General features: G+C 50.8%; 1 protein-coding gene across 1 annotated transcript; it reads left to right on the top strand.

Annotated features, from left to right (window-relative positions):
- Nucleotides 1-1,177: 1,177 nt before the first annotated feature.
- Atcay (ATCAY kinesin light chain interacting caytaxin) lies at nucleotides 1,178-25,773 on the top strand. Its single transcript, NM_001040190.1, is given in 13 exon segments — nucleotides 1,178-1,603; nucleotides 6,661-6,787; nucleotides 11,613-11,671; nucleotides 15,272-15,493; nucleotides 17,472-17,657; nucleotides 17,926-18,028; nucleotides 18,222-18,353; nucleotides 19,141-19,227; nucleotides 20,006-20,104; nucleotides 20,546-20,581; nucleotides 22,898-22,972; nucleotides 23,260-23,292; nucleotides 24,637-25,773. Coding segments are annotated over 12 exon segments (1,119 nt in total). The 5' UTR covers nucleotides 1,178-1,603; nucleotides 6,661-6,710; the 3' UTR covers nucleotides 24,647-25,773.
- Nucleotides 25,774-27,305: the final 1,532 nt, after the last annotated feature.

Genomic DNA, 27,305 nt, shown 5'->3' on the forward strand with positions numbered 1-27,305 from the left:
TGAACGTCGGAGGTCTGAGAGCACTGACAGCACAGGCAAAGACGTGTGGCAGGAAGTCACAGGATGTGCAGAAAGAACCTTGGAGATCCACTACCCTGCGAGGTTACCCGGGAAAATAAGAAAGTACAATAAGTGAATGGGGTGGGGGTTAAATCCCAAACATGTATTCTCTCCTACTTTCCAGGACCAAAGTCTGGACAGATTAGTTCTTTATGAACCCTGGGAAGATCCTTCTCTGCTTTCTTTTACCTCTGGTAACGTCTGGAAACCGACCGCAGTTCCCAGCTGCTAAATCAAATTGCCAGTTTACTCTTCATTTCCCCCAGAACCACTCACGCCCTCAGATCCTCGGGGAGGGGGGGGATTCTCGTGAGTCTCCATCCCTTGACCACGCCCCCAGACCATCACTGGGGAATTCTCCATCACCTCGATCCGCCCCCCACTACTCTCTTTATGTTGGTGGGATGTGTGTGCATGTGTCAGCGCACATGCAGAGGGCAGAAGTTGACATCAATGGCTCTCCGACTGCTTTTCAGTTAGCCCCAACTTCTACGCCTTCCTGACATGTCCACGCACACCCGCCGAACTATCCCCCATGACCCCTCGTCTCACTTCTGAGTCTCATTAAATTGCCAAGCTGAACTTAGGCTCACTCTGTAGTCCGCCCTGGCTTTGAACTTGCAATCCCCCTGCCTCCGCGGTCCCAGTACTCGAGACCAGGATGCAAACTGTCTTTCCATCCGACTGTAGATGCTGTGCTGAGGAGCTGTCCATTTTTCCATCAGGTTCTAGAATTCCTCTGAGCAACTGCAGGGGGCGCTGTTTCCACGGTAGCGCAGACCCAGTGCATCTAAAAAAACAGTCAGCCAGGGCCGCCTCATCCCAACACCCAGTCTTGTCCTGGATGAATAAGGGACCCTTTGACTCACCCTGGAAGGGGGATCTGGAAACCTCCATTTCTCTTCCCTCAAAGATGGTTTCAAGGGCGTCTCTTTTCCCTATACCAAAGAGCCCTGCAGGCTCCCCGCCCCCATCCCGTAAGAGCCAGGCCACGACTCCGTTTATTTTTATTTATTTTCTCTTGTGGTTTTGCATAAGTGAGAGGCACCATCTCAGAGATTTTCTTTTTCTTCTTCTTCTTCCTTTTTTTTTTTTTTTTTTTTGCACCCGCTCTGGTCTGGGCATGGCTGAGAGAGATGCTTTCCCCTCAGCCAATGGGAAGAGGAGGATGCAGGTAGGGATGCTGGAGCTGTCTATCAGGCCTGAGCCCGCCCCCTGCACACAAAAGCAGCTTCCTTCACTATCTGAGGGCAGACAGAGCCTCAGCCATCAGAAAGGGAAAAGCCAGAGCCGCAGCAGGCCTGGGCCGCGATGGCGGGGGACACGGAGACTAAAGGGGGACAGGGGTGCTGCTACTAACCCACGGCGCCGCCTTCTACAGCTGGGCCTCACAGGTGTGCGTGGCCACGTCGCCCTGGGTGACCTTCTTCGGATGTGGACTTGGCCCTGAGCATCCTTCCGCCAGGCCCCTCGCCTGGGTACCACCAAGAAATGCCCGCCTTTGTGTCCGAGTGACAGCGCACGGGCAGCCGCCGCCACCGAGGTGAGTGGGCCTTTTGCAAACTGGAAATTTAAATTGTCATTTGTCCCTTCCTTCCAGCCCAGGTGTGGAAAGGTTTACTGGGGAGACGCTGGCGGCACCCCAGCGCAGATACTGCGCCAGCCAGAAGGGTCGGGGGTGGGGTGAGGGAACGCAGAGCCCAAGGATTAGAGCCCCAGTTCTTGGCAGAGCATCCTGAGGGCGGTAAACCTCCCATCCGGTGTCGGGTGTTTTCTATTTATAACCCTGCCTGCGGCTCGGAGAAATCAGCACTGCATATACATTAAAAAGGGTGGGTTCTTAGCAGCATGGCCACCGGCCGGGACCTGCACTGTTTATCCTGGATTTTGGGGGGTTCCTGGCCCCTCACTGTCACCTGGCATCTACTGGACACCCACCACACCCAGGTCTAGGAAGTGTGTAGATGAGAGGGGTCCTTTCCTGCTCATGAGGGTCACGGAGGACCCATGTCACCTCCCTGCACAGACACAATGGATTTGACTCAGCGCTTGGGGAGGCCAGCTGCTCACCCCAGGTTTGAGACACACTGGGGGACAGATTTTTTTTTCTCCTGCTGTGTCTCACTGTCTTCTTCATGAATGAGTGATGACATTCAAGTGGGCCCCGCCTCCTCCGGACTCCAAGTCTCCCAGGCACCTCTCAGCTGCTGGCCATCATCTACTGGCTGCTGGAGACACACCCTAGACACCAGCCATACATGGCTGTGTGAGCATTGATTGCTAGGCTGGGCAGTGGCCCTTGTCATCGGATCAGGGAACTGACTAGGGGTGACTTGGTAGTAAGCCCTGGACCCTGGAATCCTGTTGTCAACATAGAAATAAGAAGAAAGATATGATGTAGCAGACATGGTCCTGTGGGTGCCAGGGTTTGGTTTGGGGGCATCCCTAGTTGTGTGTATGTGTCTGTCCTCCCAACACTGGCTGCCAACACGAAGTGCTTCATCTGACAGTCTGGGGAGTCTCCATGGCAGCACAGCACCATGCTGTCCAATGCCTTGCTGGTGAGGGAGGTGGAGGAACCGTCCCAGTTGTAACTACTGGTTCACAAACCAGACAGAGGTGCAAGGGCTCACCTTGTAACAGGAGTTTGATCTGCAGCACTTGCAGAAAAAGCCCCCCACGGTGGCTTCTGGGTGCACAGAGCTGAGCCAGTAAAGACCTGTTTGGCTTGAGTTTGCTGGGGACCCACATAGTGGAAGGAGAGACCCAAGACCTCCACGTTGTCCTCTGACCCCCTTGAACAGTCAAAGAAGTACAAACACAGCACACTGTCAAAATAGATAACTAACTGTAAAGGTGACCAAGTTGGCAATGTACACCTTTAATCCTTGCACTTGGGCTGGGGTGGGACCATATAGTGAGGTTCAGGAGAGTCAGGGCTACACAAAGAAAGACACACGCATGCACACACGCACGTGCACACACGCATGCACACATACACGCACGCGCACACACACACAGTTGGGGCTGGAAGGGAGGTGGCTCAGTAGTTGGAACACTGGCTGATCTTGCAGAAGACCTGCTCCAGATCAGACACCTCCTCTCTTGCCCTTCAAAGGTACAAGGCATGCACACAATGCATAGATATCTATGGAGGCAAAATAGATACACAAAATAAGTCTGGAACTAAAAAAGGGTCCCAGCCCTAGGGAAGCAGAGACTGGAGGGTACCTGGACTGGTGCAGAAAGCCTCTGCCTCAAAATGAACAGCAGAGAGTGACAAAGACACTAGTATTGACCTATAACCTCCATCTACACGTGCACACCATGCACACACACAAGCCAATGATTTTATGGAGTGTGGGAATGAGGAGTGACAGGCTCAGGGGACACCCCAAAAGTCATGACTTATCCAACTACTAACAGACAGAGAAACTGAGGCACTGACAGAATGTGGAGGTCAGGACCTAACCTGGCAGTCAGTTCTCTCTTCCACTGTGTGGTTCTGGTACCTGGTCTTTGCTTCTTTGTGGGTTCTCTCTTTACCTTTTGTCCCCCCAATTTCACAACCCCTTCCCCCATCACTAGATAGAAGAGAAACAAAGTAACAGTGGAGACAAGAATGAGGAAAATCCTTCCTTTTCCTTCTTCTTCAACCCTGGCTACTAACAAACCACAAGGCACCCATCCTGTCTCAGCGCCCTAGCATTTATGTGTCCTCTGAAAAGTCCCCAGAATTCCAAAGGTCACACAATCACAGAAACTGTCTGCAGCTGGCAAAACCACGCCTCTGCTAGAGTACGAGGCAAATCATAGTCAGCTGCTGCGGACAGTCTGAAGCAGCCCCACATCCCACACCTGGTATTAAAATGAAAGCATATACTCAAATATTTCTCTGTTTCTCAAAGAGCCAAAATCCCAGAACTCTCAGCACACCCCCCCTTTTAAAAGACTTACTTATTTTATGTGAGCACACTGTCTTCAGACACCCCAGAAGAGGGCATCAGATCCCATTACAGATGGTTGTGAGCCACCATGTAGTTGCTGGGACTTGAACTCAGGACCTCTGGAAGAGCAGTCAATGCTCTTAACCACTGAGCCATCTCTCCAGCCCGCAGGCTTTCATTCCACAATGTTAACACAGCCTTATAATACATAGGCTGATTTAATTCCACAGTTTCATTTTTCTGTAACCCAGTGTCTCTCGGCTGCTTTCTTTTCTTTTTTCTTTTTCTTTTTTTTTTTTTTTTTTGGTTCTTTTTTTCGGAGCTGGGGATCGAACCCAGGGCCTTGCGCTTCCTAGGCAATCGCTCTACCACTGAGCTAAATCCCCAACCCCACTCTCTCTCGGCTGCTTTCTTATTAACATTCATAAAATTTAAAGTAAGCAGAACACTATCAACTCTATATCTTAGATTTAAAGTTTTTTTCTTTTTGTTGTGTGCTATTCCTTGACTGAAATGGCCTGTAGTTTTTGTCACAGGGCCTCAAACCAGGTCCCCAAGGCCATGTCTCAATGGTAAGAAATTGCCTTGAATATCTCTCTTGGATCTATACTCACTGGTCCAATGGCAACCCTATCACATTGCCTGCATACGCCTGGAAGCCTAGGTCTTCTTCCTAGTTTTTGTTTTTTGTTTTTTGTTTTTTGTTTTTTTTTTTTAGCATTGCCCTTAGAGATGTCTTGTTCCAGAGAATAATTCCATTTTCAGTAGCCCAGTTATTTAAAATTTGTTTCACATAAGGCAGATGCATCCCACATGAAACCATAGCCTCTTTAAAAGGCCTTAGGTGTATCGTTTCTGTAGGACGCCATCCCATCTCATCATAACTGTGTTCCCACCATTAGCAGGCATGCGCTGTATGAGCACTGGAAAAGCTGATGGTGGTCTCCTAACCCCAGGCCACCCCTTCCCTAACTCTCCCATCAGCCTGTCTTCCTGCTTTTCCAGCTCCTCTCTGACCGGACCTTCTCCTGGTGAAGTTGTTTCCCCCTTTTCACCTGCGGAAACACCTGCCTGCTCTCCCAGTCACCCAGACGGAGCCTTGTTCTCTCTCTGGTGCTCCTTGATTCCCAAGTGCTGCCATCTCCACCCTCAACCTCTCCAGCTGCACCCCGAACTCTGCAACCCTTTCAGAAGAGTAGAGTGACCCCTTCTGTTACTCCATTTCAGCCATGTTGTAGCTGCTGTTTCTCAGGCCCCCCCATTTCCACCTGCAATTTTCCCAACCTTTGTTTGAAACAATATAAAAAAAGAAAAAAAAAAGAAAAAGAAAAAAACCCCAGAAAATCCCCTCTGGGAGCAAAGCAGGGGACATCCCAGTGGTAGCAGCTGCAATAAATGTTTTGTTGACATCTTGAGAAAAAAAAAAAACCCAAACATTTCTTCATTCCCTGCTGTTCCCTTGCAGCATTTGGAATCAATGTTTCCATTTTTTCTTTATAGAGCCCCACCCTGGGCAACACTTGTAGCTGGCCTTTGCTACTTTGTAGGTTTTCTTTTCCCCACTCCTTAGGCAGCATAGCCGTTTCATCCCGTCAGTACCAGAGAAAGAAGGATAGAGGGGGGAGAGAGAGAGAGGGAAAGAGAAGAGAGAGATCCCTGAATCGAATTTCTTTCTTTTTGCTTCTTTTTTGACCACGACTACTAACAAACCTCACCCCATCCATCCTGTCTCAGGGTCCTAGCATTTATATGTCCTCTGAAAAGTCACCAGAATTCCAAAGGTCGCACAACCACACAAATTATCAATAGCTGGGAAAACCACACCTCTGCTAGAGCATGAGGCAAATTACAGTCAGCTGCTCCAGATGGTCTGAAGCAGCCCCACATCCCGCACCAGGGATTAAAGGAAAAACATACTTTTACAACATTTCTCTGTTTCCCAAAGAAACCAAAATTCCAGAATTCTTACTATAGTTCTTTTTAAAAAGATTTATTTATTTTATGTATGAGTACACTGTAGCTGTCTTCAGACACAGCAGAAGAGGGCATCAGATCCATTACTGATGGTTGTGAGTCAACATGTGGTTGCTGGGATTTGAACTCAGGACCTCGGGAAGAGCAGTCAATGTTCTTAACCACTGAGCCATTTCTCCAGCCCTTACTATAGTTCTTATGATTGGACTGTGGATCCAATAGAAGCTGGTCAAAGAGAAGTTCCTTTTTTTTTTTTTTTAAAGCGCTGATCACAATGGGAAAATGACCCTGACAGTCATTCATACTATGAATGAGGTTGGTGGGTTTTGTTTCTTTGGTTTTTCAAGCTTTCCCTGTGTATCCCTGGTTGTCCTGGAAGTTGACCTTGAACTCAGATCCGTCTGCCTCTGCCTCTGCCCCCTCTTCCAGTTGGCTGTGTTTTAGGCTTCTTTGGTTTGGTTTGGTTTTTATTCCTCCACAGTTGAGGTTGGTGGAAAAGGAGGGGGAATGAGTTAGCCTGAGTTTATACACAGGAGGAGATGACCTAAGTCCCGTGTGTGCTCATCTGTAAACTAGAATTCTACTTCAGTCAAAGCTCCACACAGACGCGTGTCGCGGGTGGGAGGCTGCAGTCATGGCTGTCTAGTTCAGTCTGTTCTTTTTTTTTTTTTTCCCCCAGATCATCTTCTGGGTCACCCAAGCCTCCAGTCGGCTTTCTTTCCAGCTCTCATGGGGACCACAGAAGCTACATTACGAATGGAAAATGTGGACGTGAGGGATGAATGGCAGGATGAGGATCTGCCCAGGTGAGGGCGCCAGCGTCCCTGTCATCAGGTCCCCGGGTCACTCCTGGCAGCAACAGCAATTGTTGCTGATGGTGTCAGAGTCTTCTGGAAGCACTTCTACCAAGACTACCAGACAGGGAATTCTTGTAGCCAGGCTGGGTGTGTTGACCAAGGCTCACAGCTCAGCTCTCCACAGAGGGAGCCAGAGAAGTAATTCAGGCTAACCTGAGCTGCCTGCAGAGCAAGACCCTGTGTCAAATAGCAGAGGAGCTTGGTTAGGAATGGAGCCCCACCTGAAATCTCCCCTTGAGTGTCTAGGGGCGTGGTCAGAGTAAAACCCCAGCCTAGAGTCCCCCAGTGAGGGGACAGGGGTGTGGTAGAGGTGGAGCCCTCACCTGTAATTCTCCCCTACACCCCTCAAAAGCTGGGGCGTGATCAGGGGTGGAGCCCTGCCTAGAATCACCCAGGGAGGGATTTGGGGCGTGGTCAAAGGCAGAATAGCAACTTATAGACTAGCCTGAGATAAATGAAATACTATTTTGAGAGGACTTGAGAGATGGTTCAGTGGTTAAGAGCACTGACTGCGGGGTTGGGGATTTAGCTCAGTGGTAGAGCGCTTGCCTAGCAAGCGCAAGGCCCTGGTTTGGTCCCCAGCTCCGAAAAAAAGAAAAAAAAAGAAAGAAAAAAAGAAAGAAAGAAAAAAAGAAAGAAAGAAAGAAAGCGAGCACTGACTGCTCTTTTGGAGGTCCTGAGTTCAAATCCCAGCAACCACATGGTGGCTCGCAACCATCTATAATGGGATCTGATGCTCTCTTCTGGTGTGTCTGAAGACAGCTACAGTGTACTCATACATAAAATAAATAAATCTTCAAAAAAAAAAGAGAGAAAGAAATACTATTTTGAAAAAAAACAAGTCTGGGGGAGATGACTTCCAGGGTAAAGTACTTGCAATATATTTCTGAGGATCCAGTTTCAAGCCCTAGAGCCCAGGGAAGAAGCCAAGAGGCCATTTGTGATCTGATCTTGTGGGATCTTGGAGCTTGCCGACCAGACATAGTGTCTGGTCATGCAGACATGGTTATCCTGGCCATTGAGAGGCCCTTTCTCAAGAACAAATGGAGACAAAGTATTGGGGATTGTTTCTAATGCTTCATCTTGTGCTTCCAGAACTGAGGGTCCACGCCCCCAGCTGGCTTCCATCGATAATGAAGAATTGCTGTACAGCCATTGATTGGCTGGGCAGGGAGGCGGGGCGGGACTTTGAATTTGTGCGGGCGGGTGGGAGATGGTGAATCGCTATGACTAGGAGGGATCAGATTTAAGAGCCGCAGGAAAGAACCAGACCAGCCATGGAAGAATTCTGGAAAGTAGCTCTAGGGGACACTCCCCCACTGGATGCGGGGTAGCAGAGATGAAATATAAAATTTAAAAATGTTAATACAGGATTACCAGAGGGGACAGTTTGCTAGACTCTGGGAAACTTAGAAGTGCTTAACCATTGAGCTAGTCAGGGCATATCAAAATTAGCTGGCGAGTGAGTGTGCGTGCCTGCGTGTGTGTGTGTGTGTGTGTGTGTGTGTGTGTGTGTGTGTGTGTTTCATTTGTGAATCCAGAGAGCTCTTGGGCAGGTGCAGGGCTCATGAGCCCCTCTGGGAGCCAAAGCAGTTTAACTAATTCACCGCTACAACAAAGTGATCGTGGCACTGACTTCCCTAATACACAGAGTTAAAAAACAAATAGGGTCAGGTGGCGGAAGGGCTCGACTTTAATCCCAGCACTCAGGAGGCAGAGACAGAGTTTGGGGCCAGTCTGGTTTACAGAGTGACTTCCAGGACAGCCAGGGCTACACAGAGAAACCCTGTCTTGGAAAACTAAGAAAGAAAGCATATATGTGGAGGTTGGAAGTCCGAGGACCAGGGCAGTGCACCGGCATGCAGGAAGTCCCGACATCCATCCCAGATGCACACAAATTCATGGCTGTCATCCCCTAGCACTCAGAGGTGGAGGCAGAAGGATCATGGAGTCCAATCAAGGTCATTCTTGGATACTTTGGGAGTTCACGGCTCTCCTGGGTTCTGTGAGACTCTTGACAAGAGACAAAAGGCAGAAGTGTGTGTTTCTTTAGAAGCCCCTGAGCCTGGCCTCCTTGGCCAGCAAGTGATGTCCAGCTATGCACAGTCACGGATGTCCTTATCCATGAGACCGTGGCAGTGAGTGTCCCCACCCATCTCCGGATAAATACTCCCTTGTGTCATGCTACATTCATGCCAGCCTGGCACTCGGCCCACCAGGCCTCTGAGGACCCCGGCCCAGCTGCAGCCTCACAGAGATCCCTGTGTGCTGCACAGTCTTTCAGACAGGGAACCACCCAGAGTTGTGTGCTTCCGTCCCCGGAGAGGGAGAGACTGTGAGACAGAGAGACACTTAGAGAGACAGAGACACAGACACAGAGAAGGAGAGGGAGAAAGACAGAGACAAAGACAGTGAGAGACAGACAGAGACAGAGATAGAGAGGCACACAGAGAGAATGAGTGTGTCTGGTTTCACTTTGGTGCAGGGTTTCACATTGCCCAAGCTAGCTTTGAACTATCTCTGTAGCTAAGAAAGCTTTGAACTCTCACTACCTCTGTCTTAGCCCTGGGAACAGGATGGCAGGGAGCTCTTGGCCTGATTGGTTTACAGGAAGCTGGGGACGGAGCCCTGAGAGTCACTTGTACAGGGTTACAGCTCTGGATCTTCCCAGCCTGAAGTCAATTGAGTTCTTGTTTTTGTTTTGAGACAGTCTCACTTTGTAGCCCTGGCTATCCTGTAGCTCTATAGACCAGGCTGGCCTTGAATTCAGAGGTCTGCCTGCCTCTGCCTCCCCAGTGATGGGATTAAAGGTGTGTGCCACCACTGCTTGGTAACATCAATTTTCCAAATTCTCCTCACCTCATTTCTTTAGGGCACATTGAATGTAGTAACACTCTGAAGCCATTACTAAGTATATAAAATAAAAGTCCTGTGGCCATGGCTGCTCTGAGTCTGTGATGGCCAACATGATAAATGGCTAACACAGCCCCTGAGCTGACAGGAGCACAGCAGGTACAGAGGAGAAGCTCTGACCTAAGTGGTGATTCATGACACAAAACAATAGGATTTCATCATGCTACTCACACAATTGAAAACTGACTGGGTGTTTATCTCAAGAATGTTCTGTCTAACGTGTTCATTCCCAGTTGACCCACGGAAAGCAAAACCAGAAAAAGGTAGCTAAGTATCTTTCTCACTTCACTTTCCCATGGTCCCCAGCCAAGCTTCCAGATGATTCTAAATTCACCACTACAGCTATGCTGGCCATCTTGAATGCCTCTCTCCAGTCTCTTGCCTCCCTGAAAAGCTGAGGCTCAGAGGCAGAGGCAGAGGCAGGAGGATCTCTGAGTTTGAACCCAGCCTGGTCTACACAGTGAATTTCAGGGCAGCAGGAATATAAAGAGAAACTCTCTTGCAACAAAACCAAAACCAAAACTGGGGTTACTGCTGGGCTGGCTCAGTGACTAGCTAAGTCACCTGACTCCAAATCCCTAGGGGCCATGAGCATCTGGGTGAGGCGTGGGCTTCTGACCTCTGTGCTGGGGAGGCAGAGGCAAGGATTTTGGTTCATCAGCACCCAACCTGGACCAACATCTCTCAGTCCGGTAACTCCAGGGCGACCCTGTCTCAGAGTGCAAGGTTGTTCAGTACTACTTTACCCAGCACTTTGGCGTGGGAGAGCAGCTAAGGGGTTAGCGTCTGGCACACATAGCAGAGGCTGACTCCACAGTCCAGAACTGGCCCAGCTTTTTCACTGCTTACTTTTGAGATAGGGTGTCAGGTAGCCCAGGCTAGCCTATAGTCTCCTATGTAGTTAAGTCCCTTGGACTTCTGTTCATCATCTTCCCAGCCTCACACGAACATGCACATCTTCTTTCATTTTTAATTTTTGTCTTTGAGACAGGGTGTCTCCGTGTAGTCCTGGCTGTCCTGGAGCTCACTCTGTAGACCAGGCTGGTTTCAGACTCACAGAGATCTGCTTGCCTCTGCCTCCTGAGTTCTGGGATTAAAAGTGTACGCCACCCCTTCCTGGACTTTAATCTTGAAAATACTTATGTATTCATTTATTGATTGATTGTGGAGACAAGGTCTCGCTGACACCGGGAAGCCAATGTAAGAGGATTGGCTGTTTGGGGCCACCCTGAAGTACAGGCTGCTGGCCTGTGCTGACCACCCCGCCGAGAGCACAAAGTCACTCCATGCAGTGACCCTGAGCCCGGGGGCTCTGTGACCTGCTTCAGGTTTCTCTCTGTGAAATACGTGTCCCACTGTTTCTGAGGGAGCCAGGAGGAGACAGATAGGACCCCCCTTCAGGTATCTGTGAGAGGGAGCGTGTGTCGGCTCGAGTAGAGCTCCTGTCCAGAATCCTGCAGTGAGGGGCTGGGGGCTGAGGCATCCTTCCATGTGGATGCTTCTGGAACTCTGTGCTGAGGGAGAGCAGAGGCTGGGGCATTACTGTGTTGATCTGACTGAATTTTCTTTCTTTTCTTGTTTTAAGATTTATTTATTTAATGTATGTGAGTCCACTGTCGCTGTCCTCAGACACACCAGAAGAGGGCATCGGATCCCATTACAGATGGTTGTGAGCCACCATGTGGTTGCTGGGAATTGAACTCAGGACCTCTGGAAGAGCAGTCAGTGCTCTTAACCTCCCTGCCTCTCTCTCTCTCCCCCTCTCTCTTTCCTCCTTTGGCTGGACCTGTCACCGTCATTCACCGTTCATATGCATTCCTCCTGCTGTATTTCTGATGCTGGTTCCCGGCGGCTTCCGCAGACCGCTCCCAGAAGACACCGGGGAGGATCACCTGGGCAGCACGGTGGAAGACTCCTCCTGTAAGCATGTGGAATGCAGACATGAGGAGCTTGGTTTCAGGGTACTCAGGTGCCTGGGGCTGCCTGCAGGGTGGAGAGTTGGGGGGAGGTACTGTTGTGCACCAAGGCCAACAAGGGTAAGAGCCCACGATTGAGAACTCCCATTTGAAAATGGCACCATGTCTGACTGTGTGTCCTTAAGATGGTTCTCTGATGTCTCTGTCTCTGATCCCCCAGAGATGAAGTGCAGGTGATGTGCTTCCAATCAGGACGCCAGGGGTTGATGGTGGGGTTCTCAGTGCGACAAGCACCTGAGTTCAGATTCCCAAACCCTGGTAGAGAGAGGTCACGCAAGGTAGAGCTTATCTGTGATGGTAGCGCTGCACAGGTGGAGACAGGAGGATACCCAGGACTCATTACCTAGCTGGTCTATCCTAATCACGGATGCCCAGGTTCAGTGAGTGTCCCCATCTCAAAAACCCAAGGTGGCGAGGGACTGAGGAAACTCCTGTGCAGGGCACTGCCCGTGTACCCACACACACCTGCTCACGAATTTTTTTCAGTTACAAAATATATTTATTTAATCCATGTCTGAGCGTGGAGGCATTTGCCTAGAACATGTGAGGCTGAGGCAGGGGGATTTCCTTGGCTGCGCAGGCAGATCAGAATATATGGACGATGAGCTCCTGAGGCCAAGAGAAGAGTTCACCACTAGACGTGTCTTAGTGTTCTATTGCTGTGAAGAGACACCATGGCCTCGGCAATGCTTACTCATAAAGGGAAACATTTAATCAGGGCTGGCTTAGAGGTTTATAGGTTTAGTCCGTTATCATTGTGAGAAGTGTGGCAGCACGCAGGCAGACTTGGTGCTAGAGAAGGAGCTGAGAGTTCTATGTCTTTTTTTTTTTTAAGATGTATTTATTTATTATATATAAGTACACCGTCGCTGTCTTCAAACACACCAGAGGAGTGCATCGGTGCCATTACAGATGGTTGTGAGCCACCATGTGGTTGCTGGGATTTGAACTCAGGACCTCTGGAAGAGCAGTCAGTGCTCTTAACCGCTGAGCCATCTCTCCAGCCCTAGTTCTACGTCTTGATCCATAGGCAAGGGGAGACTGCGAGCCACACTGGGTGGAGCTTGAACACTGGAGACCTTAACGTTCCACCCCTATAGGGACATAACTCCTCCAACAGGGCCACACTACCAATGATGTCCGGCTCTAAGCCTGTGGAGCCATTTTCATGCAAGCCACCAGAGGGCGTAGTCCCTTTTACTCTGGCCAGAGCCATGTGGCCAAAGCTGCCAGTTCTGTGACATGCTGGGGCTGGAACATGGTTCCCTTGTTCTGTTACATTATCACCAGCTTTCTGCTCTCCAACTCCTTCACTGGCTAAGCTTGGCTGTCCTGGAACTTGCTCTGACTTTGAACTCATAGATCTGCTTGTCTCTCTCCTAAGCACTGGGATTAAAGGTGTGGACCACAAAACCTGGTTCAAGTTTTCTTCACTTAGAACTTGCTCTGTCTAAGCTGGCCTTGAACTCAGAGATCTGCTTGTCTCTCTCCTAAGCACTGGGATTAAAGGTGTGGACCACAAAACCTGGTTCAAGTTTTCTTCACTTAGAACTTGCTCTGTCTAAGCTGGCCTTGAACTCAGAGATCTGCTTGTCTTTGCCTCCTGGGATTAAAGGCTTGCACTGCCATGCCTGGATCTAAGCTTAACTGGGTGAATCTTGCCCCAAGGTCACCACTCCCTTAATTCAATTTAATATCCTCCAACACAGGATTCAGCTCCGTTTCCCTTCCTGGAGCCCTTTAAAACTCAAACTATATATTTTATATTTTTCCTTTCTCAGTTTGCTACGATGTTTAGAATGTTCTTCATGAGATTTAACCAGAGAACAAAGTCTATGATGGGCGTCTCTGAGACTTCCTTTGTCAATATAATTAATCTGAGACTCTTCACCTTAGCCGCAGGCAGACTCTTCTGACAAGGGGAAGAAATAGTCTCATTCTTCACCAAAATACCACGAGAACAGTCTCTAGACCACATATTTAAATTCTCCACTGAAACCTCTTAGGCCAGATCCATGCAATTCAAATCACTGTCAGTAACAAAATCTTCCATACTCTTGCTAGGATAGCCCGTTAAGCCTCTACTGCTTTCCAAATCCAAAGTCCCCAAATCCACATTCTTCCAGACAAAAGCATGGTTAGGCCTATGACAGCAATACCCCAGTCCCTGGTACCAACTTCTGTCTTACTACTGTGAACTGACACCATAACCAATGTGATTCTTTTTTTTTTTTTTTAAAGATTTATTTATTTACTATATATGAGTACACTGTAGCTCTCTTCAGATGCACCAGAAGAGGGCATCAGATCTCATTACAGATGGTTGTGAGCCACCATGTGGTTGCTGGGATTTGAACTCAGGACCTCTGGAAGAGCAGTCAGTGCTCTTAACCTCTGAGCCATCTCTCCAGCCCTACATCTTTTTTTTTTTAAGATGTATTTATTTATTATATATAAGTACACCGTCGCTGTCTTCAAACACACCAGAGGAGTGCATCGGTGCCATTACAGATGGTTGTGAGCCACCATGTGGTTGCTGGGATTTGAACTCAGGACCTCTGGAAGAGCAGTCAGTGCTCTTAACCTCTGAGCCATCTCTCCAGCCCTACATCTTTTTTTTTTTTAAGATGTATTTATTTATTATATATAAGTACACCGTCGCTGTCTTCAAACACACCAGAGGAGTGCATCGGTGCCATTACAGATGGTTGTGAGCCACCATGTGGTTGCTGGGATTTGAACTCAGGACCTCTGGAAGAGCAGTCAATGCTCTTAACCGCTGAGCCATCTCTCCAGCCCACCAATGTGATTTTTTTTTTCTTTTTTTCAGAGCTGGGGACTGAACCCAGGGCCTTGTGCTTGCTAGGCAAGCGCTCTACCACTGAGCTAAATCCCCAACCCCACCAATGTGATTCTTATAAGGACAAGATTTGATTGGGGCTGTCTTACAGGTTCAGAGTCCATTATCATCAAGATTGCAGCATGGAGCTGAAAGTTAGTTTTGCATGTTCATCTGAAGGCTGCTAGAATGAGGGTGTTAAAGCCATGTCTATAGGGCCACACCTACTCCAACAGGGCCACACCTTCTTTTTAAAATTAATTAATCTATTTTATTTATGTGAGTACACTGTTGCTGTCTTCAGACACACCGGAAGAGGGCATTGGATCCCGTTACATATGGCTGTGAGCCACCATGTGGTCGCTGGGAATTGAACTCAGGACCTCTGGAAGAGCAGTCAGTGCTCTTAACTGCTGAGCCATCTCTCCAGCTCAGGGCTACACCTTCTAATAATACCACTCCATCACACCAACAAAAACCAGGATTATTACAACAATAAGGAGGGAGTTCCACCCCTGACCATTCCCCAACCCTCACTGGATGGTCCTAGGCAGGGGCTAGCCCTGGGGTCCAGCACTGGAAGGTGGACACCAGGAGTTCAAGGCCATCCTCTCTACACAGTGAGTTTGAGGTCAGCCTGTGCTTTACAACACCCTATCTTGTGGCAGGGAGAGTGAGCTCTCTTTCTTGCTTGTGGCCTGGCAGCTCCTCCCTCCACCCTAAACCTGAGTGGAGCACATCGGAAGAGAAAGACGCTGGTGGCCCCAGAGATCAACATCTCTCTGGACCAAAGTGAGGGCTCTCTGCTGTCTGATGACTTCCTCGACACCCCTGATGACCTGGACATCAATGTGGATGACATTGAGACGCCAGATGAAACTGACTCTCTGGAGTTCTTGGGAAATGGCAATGAGCTTGAGTGGGAAGGTAATGGTGGGCGCTGCCCTGCCCAGCCTCCCCTCCCCACCCTCCACCCCCACCCCCCATTTCACTTGGCCTCTTTCAGCCTCAGTGGCCACTTTCTCACAGTGGTTCCCACAGACGAACAAGGTCCAGAGGGACCCTATCCACAGAGTTGCAGAGGGCAGAGGGAACTAGATGTCAACAGAAGGTTCTAGAATGGGGTTCAGTTAAGCACGGAGCCTTGTAAACCAGGGGATGGACGGCCGCATATCCCAGACATCAGTTAGAAATCGACCCATGTGCAGGGGCGTGTCTTCTCGCTTAGCACCTGCAGGGCCCAGGAGGATGACTGAGCAGGGTTCAAATAGTCTGGAGCGGGGCAGCTGGGGAGAGCTATACCCTCGGAGGCCCTTTTAATTTTATTTATCTTTATCTATTCATTTGCTTTTTCCTTGACGCAGTGTTTCTCTGTGGCCCTGGCTGTTCTGGAACTCACTCTTTAGACCAGGCTAGCCTCCAACCCACGGAGATCTGCCTGCCTCTGCCTGTCAAGTGCTGAGATTCAAGTCGGCCTGATTTATGTCTCAATATTGTTTCTTTTTCTTTTTCTTTTTTTTTTTCGGAGCTGGGGACCGAACCCAGGGCCTTGCACTTGCTAGGCAAGCGCTCTACCACTGAGCTAAATCCCCAACCCTTGTTTGTTTGTTTGTTTGTTTGTTTTTTGTTTTGTTTTTTTTTTAAGAGCAAAACAGTTCCCCAGCTCTGAAAAAAAGAAAAAAAAAAGAAGAAAAGAAAAAGAGCAAAACAGTGATTGGGGTCTGATGAGGCTTGGGTGGTGATTGGGGTCTGATGGCCCTCTGAGTGGTGGCTGAGTCAGGCTTAGGTGCCGTCTTGGCGGCTTCCCATGGGAGATGGCAATGTAGCCACAGCAAGTCACAGTTGCTCTCCATCATGGCCGGAATGGAGGCCCGAGACCGAGGCAGCTGACCGTGGTGCCTACCAGGAGCTCAGCTCCCTTCTCTCTCTTCAGTCCAGGGCTCCAGTGCCTGGGATGGCGGCCACATTCAGGGTGGGTCTCACCACCTTTTGGCATGTGAGGTTACACACCCAGCCTTAAGATTTTAGAATGGTGGGTTGGGGATTTAGCTCAGTGGTAGAGCGCTTGCCTAGGAAGCGCAAGGCCCTGGGTTCGGTCCCCAGCTCCGAAAAAAAGAACAAAAAAAAAAAAAAAAGATTTTAGAATGGTGTCCAGTGTTTCTGACAGGATGCAGGGCTGAACCCTGGGCTTCGTGTGTGCTGGGGAATTATGGCGGGTGCTCCCAGGATTCCAGACGCTGCCATGTTCACAATTGACACTGACCAGTGTGTGTGTGTGTGTGTGTGTGTGTGTGTGTGTGTGTCTGTCTGTCTGTCTGTCTGTCTGTCTGTCTGTCTGTGAGCGTGTGTGTCTGTCGGTCTCTCTGTGTCTGTCTGTCCGTCTCTGTGTGCATGTGTGCTTGTGTGTGTCTGTCTGCCTGTCTGTGTGTGTGTATGCGTGTGTGCGTGTGTGTGTGTGTGTCGGTCTGTCTGCCTGTCTGTGTGTGTGCGTGTGTGTCTGTCTGTCTGTCTCTGTGTGCGTGTATGTGCGTGTCGGTCTGTCTGCCTGTCTGTGTGTGCGTGTGTGTCTGTCTGTCTGTCTCTGTGTGCGTGTATGTGCGTGTCGGTCTGTCTGCCTGTCTGTGTGCTTGTGTGTGTCTGTCTGCCTGTCTGTGTGGGTGTGCGTGCATGCGTGTGTGTCTGTCGGTCTGTCTGTCTGTCTGTCTGTGCATGTGTGCTTGTGTGTGTCTGTCTGCCTGTCTGTGCGTGTGTATGTGTGCGTGTATGTGCGTGTCGGTCTGTCTGCCTGTCTGTGTGTGTGCGTGTGTGTCTGTCTGTCTCTGTGTGCGTGTGTGCATACATGTCTGCAGGGAAGGCATGCTGGGACAAGACACATGGATTCACATTCCCCCTGACCCTCTGGCAGATGACACCCCAGTGGCCACCGCTAAAAACATGCCTGGTGACAGCGCAGACCTGTTTGGGGACGGCTCTGGGGAAGACGGCAGTGCAGCCAATGGCCGTCTGTGGCGGACTGTCATCATCGGGGAGCAGGAGCATCGCATTGACCTGCATATGATCCGGCCCTACATGAAGGTGGTGACCCACGGAGGTGCGCTGGCCCCGGGACCCTCTCCTCCCATGTCACCTGGGAGCACACAGTGACTCGGTTTCCATCAGAGGTCTGTGGACCTCGGGCTCACCTAACGGGTGGAAACATTGAGCCCTCTCAAGTTTCAGGTTCCACAGATGACTGACCACACACTGGGGTGCTTACGGTGGTGGGCACCATTCCCCCTACCAGCTGGCACTGCTCAGGGAGTGGGGGGACACGATCTAGCCTGGGCTACTGTGGCACTCACCAGGACGCCTCTTCCCAGGATACTACGGAGAAGGTCTCAACGCCATCATCGTCTTTGCGGCCTGCTTCCTGCCAGATAGCAGCTCTCCAGACTACCACTACATCATGGAGAATCTCTTCCTGTAAGTTGGTGCCCCCAACCCAAAGGGGAGGCAGAAGGTAGTTGGAACTCTGTGAGTTTCAGGCTAGCCTGGTCTACAAAGCAAGACTCTAAGGCAGATGGGAATACTGAGCACAGAGATAACACTGGGGTCCCACACAGGTCCTAACCCTCGGTGTCCCCACATGCAACACCATTTTCAACTCCGTGGGCAGGTATGTCATCAGCAGCCTAGAGCTGCTAGTGGCTGAGGACTACATGATCGTGTACCTGAATGGTGCCACGCCCCGGAGGAGGATGCCGGGCATTGGCTGGCTGAAGAAGTGTTACCACATGATTGACAGGAGGTGAGAATTCTGGGGTGGGGTGGAGTGGGGCGGGGCACTGAGGCAGGAAGTTTAACCAGCAACAGCGTTCTTAATCAGTCCAGGGAGCAGAAGCCCAAGGCCAAGGTGGAGAAAACTTTGAAGGAGTCCTGCCAGTAGCTGTTGGTGGCTGATGACTCTAGGGACCACTGGATAGTGTGTGGCCTTCTGTGTCTGATCTGTGTCTCAGAGAATTGAGTCCTCAAGTGTCAACCTCTCTAGAGAGGCAACAGGAGGAAGGCCTTTCCCTTTTCATGGCTGAATAATATTCCAGCCAGTGATCAAGTTGTATTATTTCTGTCTGTCTATCTGTCTGTCTGTCTGTCTGTCTGTCTGTCTGTCTGTCTGTGAGTGAGTGAGTTCTGGGCTCTTTTCGCTTTTGAGTTTCCTGAATAGCTTCCAACAGATTTTTTTTTCTTTTTTCTTTTTTTCAGAGCTGGGGACCGAACCCAGGGCCCTGTGCTTGCTAGGCAAGCACTCTACCACTGAGCTAAATCCCCAACCCCCCAACAGATTTTTAAAATCCGAAAGCACTTCCTAGAATTCAGGACTGTACAGTGTGGCCCTCCTGCTGTCTGGTGTTGACACATCCCAAGGTTTCTAAATCTGTTCAGCTGGAAGGCCCGCTCTGCAGTGTGAGGGTGCAGCCTATTAAGCGGTCTTGGGATGACAGGCTACGGAGAGAAGGAGGCAACTGGTCTACCTTGTCTCCATCAGGCTCCCACACCCCAAACCTGTGAAAATGGCTTCCTTTTTCCTCTCCCCACAGACTGAGGAAGAATCTAAAGTCCCTGATCATCGTCCACCCCTCCTGGTTCATTCGCACCGTGCTGGCCATCTCCCGGCCCTTCATCAGGTAGGACATGGTGACTGTCCTAGTTAGTACTCCGGTCTGGCCGCTGTGCCCTGGGTGCATGTCTGAGGGTCAGTGGATTTCCACCCACCACTTTGTCTTCATAGCCTGAGATTCATGGAACTGGCCAGGCCTGCAGTTGGAGACACAGTGATCCTCCTATCTCAGTCTCTCCAGCTCTGGGGTTATAGCTGTAACCCCATCTGGTGTCTTATGCATCTCCTGTAGATTTGAACTTGTCTTGGTGCTTGCACAACCGAGTCATCTGTTCTGACCCTCGTTGCTTTTAAAACTGGGTTAGGATAGGTCAGTGTTAAAATGGCAATCCTCCTGCCTCAGTTCTTTGAGTGCCAGGATTGCCAGCATGTACCACCAGGCTAGGGGGAGAATTTTCTTTCTTTAAAATAAGGATTCATCCAAAGGGCTGTCAGGATGACTCTGTGGGTAGAGGAGCTTGCTGCCAAGCCTGACAGCCTGAGTTCAATACCTGAGACCGAATGTTAGACTGAGGGAGTCGACTCCCTCAAGCTGTCCTCTTGACTTTTATTTGTGCACACATGGTAAGTAAATGTTTCTTTAAAAAAAAACACATCTGAAGTGTTTGTCATTCATCACAGTCCACACCGACCACTGGAACAATCCATGGGAAAAGTCTGGGGAGGAGACTGAGGCAAGAGGGTTGTGGGTTCGAGGCCAGCATGGGCAACTTGGCGGGCTGGGTGTGGCATGGCCTGGCTTTGTCTGGTGACCCCTTGTTTGCACTCTCATTCCCATCCATCAGTGTCAAGTTCATCAGTAAAATCCAGTATGTGCACAGCCTCGAGGAGCTGGAGCAGCTCATCCCCATGGAGCACGTGCAGCTGCCAGCCTGTGTCCTGCAGTGAGTGTCCTTCTGGCCTCTAGGGTCCCCGAGTTTGGGGGTTACTTAGCACTATGGTGGAGGGGATGACAGCTCAGTGGTCATTGCACCCGCTCCTCCATCAAAGGACAGAGGTTGGGTTCCCAGCACCCACATGGTGCCTCACAAACACCTGTTACTCCAGCTCCAGGGCCCCGACGCCCCCTCCTGGCCACTGTGGGAACTGCATGCTAAGCACACTCAAATATATTAGTTAAATAAATCCAATTAAAAATTACATGTTACAGAAAACTGGCCATTGAAACCTCATCTCAACACACAGTTCAGCCAATCCCACACTGAAGCTTGGTCCCTCTCCATATCCCCAGTCCCCATTGCCTAGCCTCTGTGGCCCTTACAGCTCTGGGCAAGGCCCTACCCTCCCTGAGTATCACTCACTGTACCTGTGTTTCTTTCCCTCAGATATGAAGAACAGAGACTCCGAGCCAAGAGGGAGAGGTCAGTGTGCACAGCCTCCTGACAGGGCCGGGGATCTGAGTGCTGGCTTGGTGGCTTCTGTCGCTGGCGACTCACTGCTCGACTCCACCTTTAGACGTAGAGACAGGGGGCTGGGGATTTAGCTCAGTGGTAGAGCGCTTACCTAGGAAGCGCAAGGCCCTGGGTTCGGTCCCCAGCTCCGGAAAAAAGAACCAAAAAAAAAAAAAAAAAAAGACGTAGAGACAGCTAAGGGGGGATGGGTAGTGCTGGCAGGCTAGTGTGAAGACCTGAGCTCAGATTCCCGGCATCCATGTAACATGCCTGGCAAAGCTGTGTCAATCTGTAAAAAAACGAGGGAGCCAGAGATCGATTTTTGGGACTCACAGGTCAACCAGTCTATCTGAAGCAGCAAGCTTGGGGTTCAGTGAGCTATCCCATCTAAAAGAGGTGGACTGGGCCAGTGAGATAGCTCAGCCTGCACTGGGGCTGCTCCCGGGCCTGACAACCTGAATTTGCTCTCTAGGACCCGTGTGGTGGAAGGAAACATGACTGCCATGCAAGTCGTCCTATGACCTTCACATATGCACCCTTATACACACAAAAGGTCTGGGCTCTCACACCAGGTCTCCGGAAGTCCTTGAGATACACGTGCATTAGCAAGACCAGATGAGCTACACGACTCTGGCAACCTTGTATTCGTAACGGGAACAGGGCTTGCTTGAAGAAACATTTTCTGACCAGTAGTTATCCCTGAACTCTGTCTTCAGCACTTTTAACGGAGGGTAGTTAAAAATGAGCAAAAGAAAGACAGAAACAAAGAAGACTGTTAGCTACTATTTCTCTGTTGTGGATGTGGGTGTGCAAGCCATGGCACTCGTGCGGAGATCACTTGAGCGGAGTCAGTTCTCTTTCCATCCAATGGGAATTGAACTTGGGTCATTAAGACTTGGCTGCAAGCCCCCTTACCTTCTAAACCATGTCGCTGGGCCCCACTTCCCTCATTTATGTTGAAAGCCTTACTCAACTCAGAGCACAAACAGGGTGACCCCAAAATTCGTATTCATACAAATAACGTTGGCTGGGGCTGGGGATTTAGCTCAGTGGTAGAGCGCTTACCTAGGAAGCGCAAGGCCCTGGGTTCGGTCCCCAGCTCCGAAAAAAAAGAACCAAAAAAAAAAAAAAAAAAAAAAAAAGAAGCTCTCAACACTTTCCCCAGGTTCTATTCGGGGGCTGGGGATTTAGCTCAGTGGTAGAGCGCTTACCTAGGAAGCGCAAAGCCCTGGGTTCAGTCCCCAGCTCCGAAAAAAAGAACCAAAAAAAAAAAAAAAAAAAAAAAAAAAAACAAATAACGTTGGCTGTGTCCTGGGTCTCAGGCATGGGAGTCCCCTAAGGACCCACTGGCTTGGCCACACACAGTCACATACCACACAACTGCCAGACCTTGAGAACTAGGTGTGAGGCCCTTGTGTGTTCATCTTTGTTGTTTCTCTCACTGGCCTGTCACCAGTGTACAGCAGAGCAGTCACTGGGCTGTGCCGCCTCTGATCCCCACTTTGGAACTTCCCATCCCACACGAAGCCCCTCCTCCTGGATGGGGACAAGGGGACGGGGTGTCCATTCATTCCCTGCCCCCATCTCTGCGCCTCTTGTCCAATTTAAACTGCTGGCATGGTGTCAGAACTGTATTCCTCTTCATGCCGGGTAAGAGCCTAGTGATCTCATGGGGGAGGCATTGTAGCAGTGGGTAGAGTCCAGCAGGTCCCCGTGCTGTCCCAGCTGCAGATGTGGTCTCTCCCTGAGCGCGGTGACCCACTTGAGGATATTCCATTTTAACTTTGTTTTTCCTTTTGAGACGAGGTCTCCTTTGGCAGCCCAGGCTGGTCTCCCAATCCAGGCCTCAGTCTCCACAGTGCTGGACGGCAGATGCTGTGATCAGCAAGGTCACCTCCTGCTGCCCACATCGTCCAAGTCTGGACTGGGGAGGGCAGCAGCTGGCGCTCAGCTCAATTGGCAGAGTGCTGGCCTTGCTGAGCCTTGTCCCCAGAGCCACATAAACTGATGTGACAGCACTTGGGGTGAGGAGGCAGGAGGACCAGGAGTCTATGGTCATCCTCTACTACATAGTGAGTTCCAGGCTAGCCTGGGCTACATATTTCCTCACTCCTTGCATTATGGGTCACATTTGCCCCATGCTGGATCATCGGTTCCTTCCAACATACCAGGAGGAACAAAATTCTAACATGAGCCCAGGCTGGCAAGGCCAGTTTACTCCTAGAGCCCCAACCTCCACTGCCACCCATCTGCCTCCCATTGTTATTTCACTCTTTCTGTTCACAGCGCTCGGCCACCGCAGCCCGAGTTCCTCCTGCCCAGGTCTGAAGAAAAACCAGAGACTGTGGAAGAAGAGGACAGGTGCGCATGCACAGGACGGCAGGCTGAGACAGGACCCCAGGGGACACTGTGGGAAAACAGGGTGTGACCAGTGCCTTCCCAGGCTCTGTGACACCTGGGCAGCCGCCCCTGATTTGTGTCAGTTTGGGTGTGTCCCTTACCCAGCAGGTGCAGACTGACTCCTGCTTCTGCCTGAAAGCGTGAAATGGTGGTGCCATCCTGGGAATGGTTCTGGCCCCAACAAATAAATGAGAATTGCCCAGGGTCACCGACCGACAAATAACACCCTGTCTCCTCCCCACCCACAGGGCAGCAGAGGTGACAGAGGACCAGGAAACGAGGTGGGTATAGCCCAGAGGTCAGCAGATTTCTTGGAAGGTTCTTATCACAGTTCAAATCTGTGTGACTGAACATCTGGTGAACACGTGCAGGTCTTGCCCAAGCAGGACTATATAACACACGGGGTTTCTGCCTCCCACCTGTGGGGCATGTTAGCCAGGACAAGGCTATCGATGAGCAGCTCAGATGCAACTCAGACAACAGATGGACGGATGGATGGATGGGTGGATGGGTGGATGGATGGATGGATGGGTGAGTGGATGGGTGGGTGGGTGGACAGACAGACGGATGGATGGATGAAGGAATGGATGGATGAATGGGTGGGTGGATGGATGGGTGGGTGGGTGGATGGGTGAGTGGATGAGTGGATGGATGGACAGACGGATGGATGAATGGGTGGGTGGATGGATGGATGGGTGGGTGGATGGGTGAGTGGATGAGTGGATGGATGGACAGACGGATGGATGGGTGGGTGGGTGGGTGGATGGATGGGTGGGTGGGTGGATGGGTGAGTGGATGAGTGGATGGATGGATGGACAGACGGATGGATGGATAGATGGGTGGATGGGTGGGTGGATGGATGGGTGGGTGGGTGGATGGATGGACGGACAGATGGATGGATGGATAGATGGGTGGATGGATGGGTGGGTGGGTGGATGGATGGGTGGGTGGGTGGATGGACGGACAGATGGATGGATGGATAGATGGGTGGATGGATGGGTGGGTGGGTGAGTGGATGGGTGAATGGATGGGTGGGTGGATGTTTGGAGTTATTTGTGTGTGTGTGTGTGTGTGTGTGTATGGATGGATGGAAGGGTGGGTGGGTGGATGGGTGGGTGGGTGGATGGGTGAGTGGATGAGTGGATGGATGGATGGACAGACGGATGGATGGATAGATGGGTGGATGGGTGGGTGGATGGATGGGTGAGTGGGTGGATGGATGGATGGACAGATGGATGGATGGATAGATGGGTGAATGGATGGGTGGGTGGATGTTTGGAGTTATTTGTGTGTGTGTGTGTATGGATGGATGGATGGGTGGGTGGATGGATGGACGGATAGATGGATGGATGGATAGATGGGTGGATGGGTGGGTGGGTGGGTGAATGGATGGGTGGGTGGATGTTTGGAGTTATTTGTGTGTGTGTGTGTGTGTGTGTGTGTGTGGGTGGGTGGACGGGTGGGTGGATGAATACATGGGTGGGTCTACATTAGCAATGTTGGCAGCAGCATTCTCCTCTGCTCAGAACCCTTCACAGACAGGTTAGCTCACTCTGAGTCTTCCTGCGGGATTGTGCTTCCCATCTCTGACACAGATCCTACCCTAGTTGTCCTTTGTCCTCCAGCATGTCCTGATTTACCAGAACCTAGAGATGGACAGAGATTTTTCCAGACATCATGTAACCCTCATCAGAAGCCCTGGGAACCCCGACTTCATCGTGCCTCTGCGGCCTGAGGACTCCTGGCTCCATCATGTCCCTCTATGTCCCTCTGCACCCAGGGTCCTCTGGCTGCTTGAATACATTTCACTGTTTTCTTTTGAAGAAAGTGGTACAAGCACATCTTGGAATGGACCAGGTTCTTGACCCTTTCACATTCTGAGCTTGTGAATGTCAAAGCTGGACCTGGGCAGTGACACCCGTGGTTCCTCCTCCAGGCCTCAGCATTCCCAAGATGCCCTTCTCCGTCCCAGCTAGGATAACACAGATGTGTATTTTGGGCTGACCCAATGAGGACTTGGTTGCCACGTGTTATGTCCCTAGCTGGAGCCTCAGGTGCCTGGTGGCCCCGGCTGAGGCTGCATCTGCTTCTCTGTGGAATGTGACGACCTCTCTTCCTGTCACCCCAAGCAGGGCTATGACCATGGACTTTACATCTTCACCTGACATCCCCTGTTCTGCCACTTGATTGTCTTTGGGGGTCTTCAAGCCTGTTGCACATGTATTGATCAGCCTGGTGGCCGCCAAACTGCATCCCAACATTTCCGAGCTCCTTAAAGTAGATGTGACTCCAGATGTTAACTTACGCCTCACTCCAAGGGAAGGAGTTGTGTCCACTTTCCTGTCCCCTGCCCAGTCCAGACTCAGACTCTTGTGCCACCAAGCAGGGGACAGTTTAGTGTCTGAAAGTGACAAGAAAGGTGAAGACCCAAGGCTGCGGGTGCTAGAGATCTGGGGGAGAGCCTAAGACAATGTGTCCCAGTGGGTGGGACACTGTGGCCACCTGATCTCCAAGCTGGATCAAAGCACTCTCTGCCTGGGTGGCTAGATAGTCTGAGCTAATGCGTGGGAGGAGCCTCCTGTCCCCAGGGACATTAGGACTAGGTGACATTTGCAGGGAGGACTCTCCCTGTGGTTCCCTCAAGACTGAGCAGTGGTGGCATATGTGGCATATGCCTTTAATATCAGCACTCAGGAGATGGAGGCAGGGAAAGTTTTGTGAGTTCCAAGACAGCAAAAACTACATAGTGAGACCCTGTCTAGAAAAAAAAAAAAGAGACAGGAAGAGAGAGAGAGAGAGAGAGAGAGAGAGAGAGAGAGAGACTGCTGTACCTCTCCTCCAAAGCTAGGTTCTGTCCACCCCACTGTGAGGTGTCCCCTCTGATATGTTTCTTGCTTGCTTCTTGGCCTCTGATAGCTGCAGGACAGCGGTTTCTACCTGGAGAGAATCAGAGTGTCCTGCCAACACCATCCATGGATCTGAGCTCTGCCAGAAGCCCCGAGACCCCTACTCTGTGGCCTTGGGAGGGGACCTGAGAGAGTAGTGCAGAACAGAGCTTTTGTTTTGCTTTGAGACAGATTGAGACCAGCCTCAATCAGGATCAAACACCTGATCTTCCTATCTCAGCCTCCTGAGAGCTGAGATGGTAGGTGTATGACCCCAGCTGGGAGCTGAGATGGCAGGTGTGTGGCCCCAGCTGGGAGCTGAGATGGCAGGTGTGTGGCCCCAGCTGGGAGCTGAGATGGCAGGTGTGTGGCCCCAGCTGGGAGCTGAGATGGCAGGTGTGTGGCCCCAGCTGGGAGCTGAGATGGAACCAAGATGATGCCCTGGGGCCAGGTCCACAGATACCCCCTCTTGGCTTTTTGGAAACAGAATCCTTGATGCTTTTCCTGACTAGGCGGCTGCTGGTGACAGCCCAGGCCTATCATGTGAGGACCTCTGTGGCTGGGATGGATGGATGAACACAACCCTGCTGTTCCCAAAGGTCTGAGGACCTGCCCCCAACACCAGGAAACTCCAATGGGCACATGCTCCACCCACCTCCTTGCTCCATGGCACGCCCACCACCCACCACCCACCACCCACCGCCCCTTGGGAATCACCAGCACCCACTGACACAGGCAAGCAGAACCCATCAGGGCCAGTGAAGACCCCAAAATAGGAGACCACCACTCCAGATACCTGGGGGACAGTGAGGCAAGAGGCAGATGTACAGCAGCATCATGGCGAAAGGCTGTTTGACTTCTTTACTGAGATTCCCAGGATCCATTTGACAACTGGCCCAGAGCAACAGTGCCCACCGCCCACCAGCAAATTGTGCAGTTATAAACACAGAGACAGTGGGGACAGTCCCTGCAGTGACACAAGGCCTGGCAAGCCCCCCGGGGGTGGGGATTTTTATGTGAAATAAATAAGTTGTAATGCAGAAAGGGAAGAGTAAACATCTCTGTGTTTCCAGATTTAGGGAAGGTGCAAAAGGCAAGCCTCTGGCCTCTGTGACCAGTGGCCAAGCCTTGGAGGACTGGGGTGTACAGCTCTGCCTGCTGCAGGAGAATGGAGTCCGGGGCTGGTGAGCCTCCAAAGACATTGTCTCCACAGCCTGGGCCTCAGGACACACACAGACTAGGGCATTTGAACCTGGCTATGTTTAGTGTCACCAGCAAGATGTGATGGGGACCTGGGTGTGGTGACCCATGGCTGACATCCCAGAACTCAGGAGCTGCTGAGGCAGGAGGACTGCTGAGAGTTCCAGACCAGCCTGGGGTACACATGCAGACTCCATCTCTAATAAACC

The sequence above is a fragment of the Rattus norvegicus genome, chromosome 7, assembly GCF_021556685.1.
Source record: "Rattus norvegicus strain SHRSP/BbbUtx chromosome 7, alternate assembly SHRSP_T2T, whole genome shotgun sequence".
Classification (NCBI taxonomy): domain Eukaryota; kingdom Metazoa; phylum Chordata; class Mammalia; order Rodentia; family Muridae; genus Rattus; species Rattus norvegicus.